The following is a 12,566-nucleotide window of genomic DNA, read 5'->3' as shown; positions in this document are numbered from 1 at the left end:
GACTGATTTCTTTTTTTTAATGTACATTCAATATAGAAAGTTTATATACGTAATATTACATTGAACATTTCACAAATTGCACTAGTCTTTCACATAGATTCATAATCATAGTCAACGTCATTCGTCATGTCTTAGCAGAAGCTCATTTCCGGTGGTTATTATTCACTTATAAATATTCTAGTGCTTTTTGCATTCTGGGGGTGGGGGGTTTACTTCAGAAAAGTGTGAGGCAGAAAGGGCAGCCTTCAAAGAGAGTAGAGTGAACTATGAATTAAGATCAGAGGAATAAGAGGCTGGACATTTGGAGAGCAGATCTGTGAGTAGATCGAACTGGATCTGACCAAACCAGACAAGAGGTCAGCATCACTCCAAGGGATTTGGTATTTTCTGATATTCTTTTTATCTTTTTCCACAAGAGAAACCATTTACTGACTAGTAAATTTCATGTTTATGTAAACGATGGATAGGTTATGTGCACAAATGTGTCACAAACAAGGCCAAGTATCTTCTGTTCAGTATTTCGTTTAAGTGTAGCCAATCAGGATATGGCGAGAGGAATAAGACAACACAGAGGAGGCAGATAACCTATAATACAACTCTTCCAATGTCGTTCTCATGAAAAAAACAAAATCTAGAGTAAAAAATATATTCATACAAAAAGTAAACTCTTCTGTGTGTCATTGGGAAGAAACAAGAAAAGAAGCACAGAAAGAAAACAAATGTGGTCATCCGTTAAAACAATTTCAAAGTGTTTATGAAGACTCGAGTGCCATTTGTAAAAGGGGAGAGGAGAGTGATACTGGAGGAGGTGTTGCAGAGATTTTGGTGACGGTCAATGACGGCCCGCTCTCCTCCGTCGTTCTTTCTCTCCATCCCCTCGTCTGGGAGCTGAACAGTCCCTCTCTGAGCTGCGGCCGTGAGGCTGCAGGGCAGTCTGGGTGCCTGAGCGTGACTGTGAGTGTCCATCAGCCTTGGTCTCCAATGTCGTTGTCCACAGGTGGTGGGACGTTGGGCATCACCGAGGTGCTAGTTCCTGCTGTAAGGTAACCTGCTACTCCTGGACCTACAGGGGACAGGAAGAGAGATAAAGACTCAACCCAGGTGTGACAGCAGGAGGGAGCTGGAGCACAATGGTGGTGAGCTACAATGACGTACTAAACTAAAAGACATCAGCAGCTGTATGTAAGGAGGAGTGATCAGATTGACTGTAGTATTTTAACTCTTTTGCAGCCCTTTAAAAAGTTGCTCTGATGAATGTCTACTGCCATAAATATATATATCTCAATATTATTTTCCACTTTCAGCCGAGATAACTCTTTTAACCAACTTCAGTGGTGATCGTAATTAACAAATATTCATATTCACATTCATACTGAATGCTAGGGGGCATTTTCTGTTTTCCAAATTAAAAAAAAATGAAGGCTTAATTAAATTTTAACCAACATTCACTTCCCTGAGAGGAAACCATGAAAATAGTATGCATTTGCCTCTTAGGGCAAACATGAGAAAATGGCTCAAGCTGGTGGAAAACAGACTAAAAGCCTGATATAATAGAATGCATGATTTTTATGCTGAAATTAAATTGTAGTTTTAATAGGTTTCAATGGGGACATTGTTCTTAAGGATGTCAGTGTCTGTATTTTGGCTGCAGCGTTTATTATAGATGTATTATAGGAGCTGAGTAAATCAAATAAAAACTCACACCCTTGTCAAAATGTATGCCAAATACAAAAACATAAAAAGTCAAAAAAGTTTCTGGTGATGCATAAGGGTCAAGCTTTTTCATTTTTAACTTGCAGGGGGATTTTTGTTAATTCCTGAAAATGAAGTGTGATGAAGAGTTGGTGGATGGGGGATGAAGATGGTAATGACGTTGTTTGACGATGGAAAGGTGGGACTGGAAAATGAAGTGTGGCTCAAAGATGGAGGTTAAGAGACGAGGAGGAGCGAGGTCAAAGTCTACCTGCATCAGAGCAAGAGAGAGGAGGGCTGTGAGGGCCCAGCTTAGGAGTCTAGAGCCCACCTCGCAGTGGGCTACTGGCGGCCAGGAGAGAAGGAGTGGATACCCCTGAGGAGGAAACGTGGAGGACAAAGAGGAAGGGTAGGGCAGAGCCAGGAAGTTATAGGACGTGGAGACAGAAAGGGTCTCTGGGTTTAAGCACAAGTGAGGAGTCAGCCACAAGGTGGTTTTTAGGATAAAGCAAAGCATTAAGATTAAAAGTAAGATTCAACATCAGCTCAGAGAAAGGCACTCGAGACTTACCTTTTAAAACAAAGGCAGAAAAATAATTTCAACGACTTTGCTTGTTAAGAAAATGTCAGGTGCTGGGTGTTCATTAGCATGTTAGGTTTATAGAAATACTTTACCAGTCAGGTAGCCTGCGGTCTGAGACTCTGAGATGAAAAGATCATGTTTCTGGTCTTTGAAGGCACTCCACACTGAGGACTTTGCTAGAATCTCATTCACCTGAAAAGTGGTGATTGGAAAAGAGTTTCAAATATGATAAACATTACGATGTAATCTTGAACAATTATTCAGTGGTTTTGATTGATAGTCCTGCTGTTCATGTATTCCTATCATACCTGTTCACCAAACTGCAGACTGCGAGTCATCGACTTAAGAGCCTTCACTATCTGGGCCTTGGTAGCTGAAGGGTTATCTAATGTCTCCAGGCCGATGCCCTCCAGTAGCTTCAGGAGGTATGGGACCAGCTCCACTCTGAGAGCCTGTTCAGTTCATTAATAAAATACATTAATTTCACATGGTCATCAAACATGATGTACACAACCAAGTAAAACAAATAGTAATGGTGACAGTTTACCTGGGATACTAGTTCAGTCTGCTCCTTCTGGAACATGCGGTTGAGAGCTTCACAAGCTAATCCGGCCATGTCTGCCCGAGCTCTCATCCCAGTCATGAGGGGGCCGATAGTCTCCAGAGAAGCCATGGAGCGTACACACAGCTGCAAAAAACAACAATTATAGTGCGTCATAAAGGAGTCAAAGAGTTGTGTAAGGGGGATGGTTATTAATTCTGTCACGAAGGATGGTTAGCGTTACAGATGCCAGTATTCTCTGCCGGCCTCTACCATCCTGCTCTTGTCCTCTAAAATGATATCTGGGTTGATGTCTACCGTCTGCCTGAGACTATGTGAATGCAGCATAGTCCCTAGTCTGGTACAAGCTCCAAATATAAATACAATTCCCATAATGCATCTCAGAATCTTTCCGCAGACCTGGCAAATGGCAACATCTTTCAAGCTTCACACCTACAGCTTGTAAGCCTTGGGGTTACAAATGTGTCAACTTCAAGTCTGATCTGAAATAACCCTGATGACATCTGTTATCAGAGGCTGAGTCGTACTCCTTGTGACAAGTAAAAATGAATCTAATACGAAAATGAGCTGTGAAATGAGGTGTAGTGGGTCCTGAAAGCTAAAAAATGTATATTTGGCTCCTCACCTCATTGTCTGATAAAACGTGGATGAGGCGAATGGAGCTCTTGGGCACGGCGTTGTTCCTGTGGTTGAGCGCTGCCAGGACGCGAGGCAGGTGACCCAGAGGAGGAACCTGGTCTGCCAGCTGGACCTGTGTGCTGAACAGACATACTGCTGCCGTGGTAACCGTCTCCAGGGCCTCACCCTGCAGGACATCACAGGAAGAAGTGAAATTGCTAGTGTAAGAACAGAGTAAGTGAAAATATATGTGTGTGTGTGTGTGTGTGTGTGTGTCTGTGTCTGTGTGTTTCTTAGAAAGGCAGTTTACATTTGGGTTGTTCTTCTCCAGCAGCTCAGTCAGGGTCTCAAGGAGGGACACCAGGAACTCTCGAGGCTTGCGTAGCACCCAGCCTGGCTGAGCAATAAAGATACGCAGGAAGACTCCACCAACTTCTAGCTCGCCCTGTCCTGCTCCATAAGCCACTGTGAAGTCCTCTGGCAACTGAGCACACAACAAAAGAATTTAAGGTCACGTTAAATCAAACACAACATATCACTATTGTTTTGTAAGTAATATATTATTACTTACTTTCCAGTTCACATCAGGATTATCCTTCTGCTGTTTAAAGTGCCTGGACACATTTAAGGAAGAAAAGAACATGATATTAAGGATCGTGTTGGACAGTTAGGATACTCTAATATATCTAATTACACAGGCTATTGAACTGGGCTCATGACATACTCGAGCATCATCTCCCGGACAGTGGTGGACACTTTCTCCCTTGAGTTGTCATTCCAGATGAGTTCAGGGTTCTCGTGCGTTCCCTCGAATATGTGCACTGCCGCCTCGGCGTTGTCTCGCATGGCGTCCATGAACACACCGGGAAGGAAACGGATCAGCGTTAGACGCACCTGACAGAGATGGAGATAAATGATGATGCACGACAACGAATGGGAGGACAGGAATTATGTAGCTTTTGAATCAAGTCATGTCAAGTCAGTTTTATTGTCAAAAATTGCAATATGCAAAAAATGAAATTACAGTCCTCTCAGACCCAGTGCAATCGGCATATTAATAATTAAAAATAAAAATAGACTAAAGAATTAACAATTTTATATATAAAACAGAATAAAAATAATAAAAATATACAAAGAGTAAAAAAATGTAAAGTGGCAGTGAATGTTTCTACTCATGTGTGTCCAGACTGACCTTTGGCCCGACCAGCTTGTCTGAGGTCATCTTGGAGAAGAGCTCCGCTGTCTGTGTGCGAACTTGGGGATGTGTGCAGTTACAAAAGAGGTCAAGCAAGTAGATCAGAGCACCTGGGGGAATAACAGATTAACATGAGCATATGTGTGCATACAATCCTCAAAAACGTGGAAAAGTAAAAATAGAATTACACTGACCTTTGGCCATAGCCTCTTTGACTATCTTTGTGTTAGACGTCAGTGCATACAAGGTTTCCAGCACAATTTGCCTGCCTAAATGATGCAAAAAATATACGTTTTAGTCCACAGATACAACACTGCAATAATTATGGAAAAGGCAGTAAGGAGCCTGCTTTGTCTTCTTACTGGATGGGAGCGAGTGCAGCAGCAACAGAAGGTTGGACAACACCAGCGACTCTGCAATGTTGCTAACGCATTCTTGGTTTGATGTCACAGTATTCACAACCTGTAGAGGAAACAAATATGAGTGAAATGCAGGGACATTGGGAACCAGAGTAATTAGATATCAGGAGCAGGAACCTCTACCTCCAAAACCAGCTGCTGTACTCTGCCAGCTCCATGAACCCGCAACAAAGAGAAGAGCAGTTTGAAATGGCCGATGCACTCTGACTCCGAACCTGAAATCATACAAAGATAACTGCTTAGAAAGGCCTAAATTAAGACATCTAAATAAAACAACTCAAAAACAATGTGATCTCCAGAAAAAGTAGAATTGGAGGAAGTGTCATATCTCACCGGGGTTGTTCTTGATGACATTGCGGAGAGCCTCTAAAGCCATCTCAGCGAAGCGGAGTCTCTCAGCATGCTGCTGAGACTCTACTTTGTTGCTCTGACTCATAGCCAGCAGAGTGTGGAGGTATTGGGCCTGGGAGCCTACGTAGTCCAGAAGACTGGCTGCAAACGCTTTAGGGTACTAAAAACAGAGATGGTGAAACATTATAGCATTACAAAAAGGTTTGGAATCTATTTTATACTGCAAAAATCAGAGTTGACCCGAAGTGCTTTCCAGTTGAGGCACATGGGCTAAGATCTGCCTCAATAATCAATACAACAATTAAGAAATAGAAGATATATAACAAGCAATAACACAACTTGTAATACAAAACAACTAATGTGATAAAGTCAAAGTAAAAGCAATAAAAGAGGAAGTTGCATGAAATGGAATAAAACCGAGGCAGACAATAAAAAAAGCAGTTTGAATGTGTTTGTAACACTATCTTGTGCTTCTCACCTCAAGAGGGAAAGACGGTTGCTCATTGTAGACCCGGACAAAGATCTCCCCAACGATCAGCTCTTTGCTGTGATCGCTGAACACAAACTCTGCACCAAAGCTTTTATCATTTTCTCCCTTTAAAGAGACCATAGAGAGGATACATGACTGACTCACTCAGTTGACTTGAGATATTAATACATTTATTAATACTAAAAAATAAACATACAGTATATACCTCTATTTCTTTTTTTACAGTGGACTTGGGTTCGGGTATGCGGGTCCATGTATGGTCATAGCTCTACTATATACAAATATCAATTCATGATATTATACATGTCATACCCTCTTGATGTTTCCCTCCTGCTGACCCTCCAAGAACTCCAGCAGCTCGGCTCTTGTGCCATTGTTCCAGATCAAGTACGGGTTCTCTGAGTTGCTATTCAGCAGCTTCAAGACCTGAATGCATGACAACAGGATCAAAATGCAGAACTGAGCTTCCTGTTGGGGTTTACGTATGTAAAAGCTTAACACAACAGTCCTATCCGCCTGTACAACATACCTCAGGAGGATATCCTGTTCCCAGCTTCCTTGAGATGTACGGTGTCAGCATAGCTGCTAAGCTCTTGCGAATGGTGGGGTTTTCTGGAGGTATGCCCTCAATACCGTTGGTCTCTGAAACAGGATTGTTCCCGTCTGGGTTGTGTGGTATCTGGGTGAAGCCTCCAAGACGGCTGAGAGCAACCAGGCTGAGCTTGGCCAGGCTGTTTGCCACCTCCTGCTGGTTTGTGTCCTGGCTCGCCTGCACGCCGCTCTCCTCCAGAGTGTAGTCATAGTTGAAGAGGTGGACAAGCAGGTGCCAGAGCACACCGGCATGGTACAGATGGGTCTGTAGGAAGTAATCAACTGCAAAGGAGCTCACACACTGCACTGCCAGGGCGGCAGTTTTTGGGAGACCCTGAGAGGAGACAAGAGAGAGAACATCAATACATCTTCGTAAATACTTTAAGAAGCTGTCTGGTTGCAGAGCAAGTATAAAGCTATAATAATAAGTGCAAGTAGCATTTTTAACAAATGAGACCTCAAACTGTTAAGAACTGTATCTAAAATATTTTAATTCTGCTTCTTAAAATGGAAGATGTTGGAGGAAGTATTAGTGCAGACTCTAAAATGCTACTGGCATCATTTCTATGTGGTTTAAGATCTCACAGAAAATCTTACAATAAGATACTGATGTGAGAGTTTTATTTCTAATGATAGACAGAAAATGTTCTCACCTTCCCATAGAACAAGATGTGACAGATGTCCCTGATGATGTTCGGCAGTTCGACGATCTTTTCCCTGCATTCCTCAAACTGCGCTGCAACACTGTAGCACTTACAGATGTGCCCGCACACCTGCGCCACATTCAAGTATTAAAAAAAAGTGCTATAGAAAAGAAGAAGTGCACAGAGAGACATGGTAATTAAAGTCTCATTTTACCTGTACAGCCATGTCACCGGGCTTGCTGGATGCAGTTAATACAGCCACACACCGAGAGAGAGCCTCCAGCAACACCTGACGAAATACAAGAAACAATTAATCATTTATTCAATTACAGTTCCCCACAGTGCACCAGTCCACATGTAGATGGACAGCCATAATGTTTTTATTTAGACTGGTTGATGTTTCATGTTTGTATTCACACCTCAATGCCATTGTCGCGGCGCAGCTCCTCCGCATTAAGAGCCGAGCAGTTGACGGTGTGGAAGGCCAGTTCAGCAGCAGCCGGGAGGAGAGGGGAGGTTTTGGAGAACAGCAGCTCGTCGTCTGTTTCCATTGTGATTGTTTTGATGAGCATGGGGTAACCGGCGTATTTGTAGGGTTCCAGTTCTGTTTATAGACATTTTAGAGGAGGAGCAGCAGTATTGTATCAGAAAAAAGAGCCTGAACATGTTTCTTTTCAAATGTATAGGTAGAAACAGCAAACATGAAAGAAAGTGGATCCATACCTTGTTTGTGCCGGTTGAACAGGATGCTCTGAGCTTTGAGGATGAGGATGATGTTTTCTGGGTCAGGGCCATCAAGGAATCGGGCAGACTTTGTGCAAAGGAACTCGTAGGCTTTGTTGACTTTCTCAAACATGTCCTGAAAGATTGAAGTTGAAATAAAAATATGCGGATGAAGCTGTGTAAGCCTTTACACACATGTCATATCAGTAATGATTGGGATACACACCCTGCCCTCTGGGTTCTTGTCAGGATGGTACTTCTGCGCCAGTCTGAAGTAAGCTTTCCTGATTTTGCTCTCCTCATGCCTGAAAACAAAATGCCAACATTTCTTCATTCCTAATATCTAAATCATACGACATCAGCATTTATTTCAACTAAAGATGAGTAAGGATACTAGAACAAGTGATAACAAATCAAAGGCCACTCACTGCCCCTGTCCTTTAGGCAGGTTGAGGACTTCGTATGCATCATCTACAGACATCGAGGGAGGCTTTTTCTCCACCTCCCTCTTCCAGGCTTCAAGGGTGTCTTTTAGCAGCTTCACCTGTCAGGATAATGGCGGTGGATCACAACGTTAAAGAAAACTTTCTTAGAAAACACAAGCAGGATATTGAAAAGAAGCTTGGAAAAATAAGGGACGTACAGCATCTCGAATGGGCCAGTTGGGGAAGCGGATGGTGTCACACAGATGTCTGAGGTAGTAGATGTTGCAGAAGAGCTCGTTGTCCAGCTGAGGGAAGCTGACCACGGGGATGGGGCAGTACTGGTAGAGGGCGCGTGTGTTGCTCTGCAGCCTGGGGCTAAAGTCAGCTATGTGGGCAGCAATCTTCTCGATCATCATGCGCCTGAAACAGAGAGTGCAATCGCTATTTATTAAAATTCCTATAAACCACCTGCTGACTTTCACTGCTGCACTTCTACATATCTCTACTTTGCCTTTCAGATGACACTAATTAGACACGACAGACTGATACCTACCTCATCTCGCTGCTCCAAATGGCCTCAGGTGTGTCAAATTCTCCGAGGAATATCTCAGAAAAGCGCTCAGCCTCGTAGTTCTCCAGATAACACACCATGGCCTCGGGCAGTACTGGTCCCAGAACACTACGCTGCACTATGTCCTGACCCTTAGACTGAGGAGGAAGCACAACAGAGATTGGATCAGAAAGATACAATCTGTACAATTTATATGCTAAAAACCTGCGTGTAAAAAATATCAACTTTACCTCCTCTGATTTAAAGGCTTGTTTCAGATGTGTGTACTTCAGGAACCTTAAGAAACCACAAGGATGCATCAGAGGTCAATATCAACAGTGCATGGTACTAGATTCAATGTGTTTTATTTCTAATTTTCCATCATATCCATATTATTCTGAAGCTCTTTTAGAGAAGACAAGATCAACCTAATGAAAAATAATTTCAATAAAATAATCACTATTATGTAGAACAAGGACATACATTTAGGTTTTTAGTCAGTGTGGTGATAAAGTATCAGCTAGCATGAGTTCATGACAAACATTTCTGGGGTTATATTTTGCATGTTTTCACCTTGCTACAGGAAGCACGTTGGAGCCTGTGTACATCATGATGAAGAAGAAGATCCCAGTTAAATAGAGGCGCTGCAGATTAGGGTTGTCCTGCATCACCAGGTACAGAACGTTGGCCACCTTTTCCACCAGGATGGGGTCAAAGGTCAACAGCAGCTGGAGTGGACAAAGTTAAACAATTGGAAGACCATCAACAAAAACATTTTAGTTAAATCAGAAATTCACCAAAGTGGATATGATATCTGTCAGAAAAACAAAGATTGCGCAGATACCTGGACGATGTGAGGGAGGCAAGCATTGTCACTGATCATCCTCTTGATCTTTGGTAAAGGACGGATAATGGCATTATCTTGGTCCCTGAGTAAAAAGTAAATTAACAGATAAAGTTGTGACCTAATGTTTCAACACAACATCTCCAAAATGTATTTTCTGAACATACAACCACAGAGGTATTTCCTGTTCTACCCACCTGCTGGGGTAGTAGGAGCACATGGTTATCAGCATGTTAAGGATCAGTGTAGCCAGGTCGGACTCGTTCATCACTGCCTGTCCGGTGGCCAGGAGGCACCACTTCAGCTGGGGAATGGCCTGCAGCGGGCGCCAGCCATCCATCCCCTGAGCCCAGCAGCGCGTCTTTGCCGTCAGGACACCTGTGCTCCAGAACTCCTGCATCTGGAGAAGGAAAACACAAAAACAAAGGTAAGTATGGGCGGGCTGCTGCACAAGAAAGTATAAAGCAACACTAAACCACAGCCACTGCAAGAGACAACCAAAAATGAAAATGGGAGGATGAAAGGATTTCTTTCTAGATCAGAACATCAAATTACATTAACTGCTCATGTGTACTCCATTATAAAGATAGAGACATGATAAAAAAGGACAAACAGTTTGACTTTTGCCAATGTAAAATCAAATAAAATTAATAGATGATTAAATTATCTGTACAAACAAGTCGTTTCTCATCAGCAATATATTATAATTTAGGATCATTTTTATTTTATTACTTTTTGATGAGTTGTTTTTAACAGGTATTACATTTAACTCTGTTTTCAAATTGATTTAACAGTGAAAACTGAAGAAATCCCAGTGCTTTCATTTTAAGAAGATCCCATACCTCTTCAAAACTGAATGGTCCTCTTCTTTCCTTGTCTGCGTTACCAAAGTACCACTCTTTCTCACTCTCCCTCTTCATGTCCGGTGACGCCTCCAGCACGTTGCTCTGTGGAAATTAAGAAGGGCCTCTGTTTGATACTCCATATTTTCACACATGGGTCAAGGGTGAATAAAATCTCATCTATGGCTCATAGAGAATTGCAACGATCTAGTGTCATGTAAATAAACCTTAAAGCTTTTGTTTTTACCTGCAGGGGCACAGTCGCTCTGCTGGTATGCAGATGGGCCATGGTGAGCAGATCCACCAATATACGCACTCCATTTGAGTCCATCACCTCCTTCACATTTTTCTGCAGAACGAAAAAATTGAATTATGTCCCATGAGAGACAGATGGAAACGTACAAATGAACTGCAAATCTGGGAGGCACTGTTACATTTAATAGCTTACCTTGTTGAGAATGAGTTTGTTGAGGAAGATGATGAGTCTGTCTCTTTCCAGTTTGTCTGTACACTGTAACCACAGAGGAGTATTTAGGATTGTAAGATGAATTAAAACACTTTAGTAAGTTCTTACAGGGACAGTTTGTACTCACTCGGTCCAGCATGCCCACAATGTATTTTGTGTCTGTGAAGGGGCCAATCTCTTCAGAGCACTTCCCGTAGACTATAGCGAGTGCCTGCAGGCACAGGCACTTCATCGTAACTTTGGGTGTAAGCAGAAAGCGATGGTAGAGTTCATTGAAGAACTCATATCTAAGAGCAGAGAGAGGGTGAAGCATGAATCATTTTTTATGGATTCAGTAAGTAATGACAACATTAGTGCAGCTGGATGGGCTGTTTTGTTGTAGTCTTACGATCTCTTGATGGCATTTGATTCTTCATTTTCATCCTCCTCAAGCAGCAGACGCAGGTAATAATCCCCGATCTTTATCTCATCTGAAAGGCACTCATATTTAACCTGCAAATAAAACCATAGCACATTTTACTCTCAGTTTATGTATTAGATTTATGTACAACACTGTATTTCTTTGTGGGATTCAAGTATCACTATATACTGGCCTGACTTAAACTTTGCAGCTATCGATGGTAATAATCAAATGAGAGCCACAAGACCCAGGCAGCCGCAAGTGTAACATACTCCAGCTAAGCACCAACCTCAAACTCCTGGTGGTTCCAGGAGATGACGGTGGCGCTGCCGAGCTCCCGGTCCACGCTGAAGGCGCGCATCTCCCCCTCCAGAGCATCCCGCAGCTCCTCTCTCGTCCTCAGGTTCCAGATAAGGTTGGACCGTGCGTGGTCGAGCTGGAATCTTGACAAAAGAACAGGTAAGGTTTTTACGCTTTTCACGTTTTTAGGCTTTAAAGCAAGACTCAAAGGCAATAATCCTAAACCCTAAGAAAAGTGGACTTTGCGCTATAATGAAGTCATGTTGAGCACCACAAATGTGCCAGACAGTGGGATAATAGCTAGAATATGACTCGATATCTCTATGATGCCATATTGTACCTGTAGTAGAAAAGCTCCCAGTTGACTTCAATCTTAATTCTCTGCCGTCTCTTCCTCAGGATGACAGGCTTTTGGTTGGGGTTCTGAGAGCAAAGGAAAGATTCAAAACTTTGAGAAGCCGCTTAAGTCAATTCAACATCCTTAAATGAATACTTCACCCTCAAGAAAAACACGTTTTTTTTTTTCAAAAGTCAAAAGGTTACATGAGGTGAACAATAATTTTGAGGGTCAAGTCTTTAACAGCATTCAATATTGTTCCTTTTCCAACTTATGACATCAAGACAGTTGTGAAATAAAAATGGCAACAAAGTGAGCAACATTTTAAACAAGGACACCAGAAATTAAATAAACGGCACCAGTGTAGAGAAGTATGTAACAAAAATGAGAATGGAGAAAGATATTAGAACAATGAGACAATAAAAAAAACCATGACAATATCATCATTGCACCAACATAGACAACAAGGCTATGAAACAGAAAAACCAAAGTGGGATCCCATAATCAGGTGTGTTCTTTAACTCTTGCTGGGCG

At 42.3% G+C, this 12,566-nt stretch overlaps 1 protein-coding gene across 5 annotated transcripts in view; it reads right to left on the bottom strand.

Moving 5' to 3' along the window:
- Positions 1–16: 16 nt before the first annotated feature.
- Positions 17–12,566, bottom strand: part of dnajc13 (DnaJ heat shock protein family (Hsp40) member C13) — a 28,887-nt gene continuing 16,337 nt past the window's right edge. For 4 of the 5 annotated variants that reach the window (XM_083936502.1, XM_083936503.1, XM_083936504.1 and 1 more), the window contains 35 exons: positions 12,036–12,118; positions 11,685–11,838; positions 11,384–11,487; positions 11,123–11,282; positions 10,978–11,040; positions 10,777–10,878; positions 10,530–10,634; positions 9,885–10,087; positions 9,688–9,772; positions 9,417–9,571; positions 9,095–9,140; positions 8,847–9,001; positions 8,512–8,713; positions 8,297–8,412; positions 8,095–8,173; positions 7,869–8,004; positions 7,565–7,749; positions 7,360–7,434; positions 7,155–7,274; positions 6,440–6,835; positions 6,223–6,336; positions 5,899–6,015; positions 5,403–5,580; positions 5,193–5,284; positions 5,013–5,112; positions 4,845–4,919; positions 4,648–4,760; positions 4,180–4,349; positions 4,027–4,069; positions 3,766–3,939; positions 3,463–3,642; positions 2,823–2,963; positions 2,584–2,727; positions 2,368–2,467; positions 17–1,063 (listed from right to left, as the gene is read on the bottom strand). In XM_083936502.1, the coding sequence (XP_083792628.1) occupies positions 966–1,063; positions 2,368–2,467; positions 2,584–2,727; positions 2,823–2,963; positions 3,463–3,642; positions 3,766–3,939; positions 4,027–4,069; positions 4,180–4,349; positions 4,648–4,760; positions 4,845–4,919; positions 5,013–5,112; positions 5,193–5,284; positions 5,403–5,580; positions 5,899–6,015; positions 6,223–6,336; positions 6,440–6,835; positions 7,155–7,274; positions 7,360–7,434; positions 7,565–7,749; positions 7,869–8,004; positions 8,095–8,173; positions 8,297–8,412; positions 8,512–8,713; positions 8,847–9,001; positions 9,095–9,140; positions 9,417–9,571; positions 9,688–9,772; positions 9,885–10,087; positions 10,530–10,634; positions 10,777–10,878; positions 10,978–11,040; positions 11,123–11,282; positions 11,384–11,487; positions 11,685–11,838; positions 12,036–12,118 (4,563 nt within the window). In that variant the 3' untranslated portion in view covers positions 17–965. Of the gene's footprint in view, positions 1,064–1,976; positions 2,069–2,367; positions 2,468–2,583; positions 2,728–2,822; positions 2,964–3,462; positions 3,643–3,765; positions 3,940–4,026; positions 4,070–4,179; positions 4,350–4,647; positions 4,761–4,844; positions 4,920–5,012; positions 5,113–5,192; positions 5,285–5,402; positions 5,581–5,898; positions 6,016–6,222; positions 6,337–6,439; positions 6,836–7,154; positions 7,275–7,359; positions 7,435–7,564; positions 7,750–7,868; positions 8,005–8,094; positions 8,174–8,296; positions 8,413–8,511; positions 8,714–8,846; positions 9,002–9,094; positions 9,141–9,416; positions 9,572–9,687; positions 9,773–9,884; positions 10,088–10,529; positions 10,635–10,776; positions 10,879–10,977; positions 11,041–11,122; positions 11,283–11,383; positions 11,488–11,684; positions 11,839–12,035; positions 12,119–12,566 lie in introns of those variants that run through there. The other variant, XM_083936505.1, reaches the window with a different exon arrangement.

This window comes from Echiichthys vipera (genome assembly GCF_963691815.1).
Source record: "Echiichthys vipera genome assembly, chromosome: 21".
Lineage (NCBI taxonomy): Eukaryota > Metazoa > Chordata > Actinopteri > Perciformes > Trachinidae > Echiichthys > Echiichthys vipera.
The sequence above is the reverse complement of the archived record's forward strand: the minus strand, read 5'-3'. Positions and strand labels throughout refer to the sequence as shown.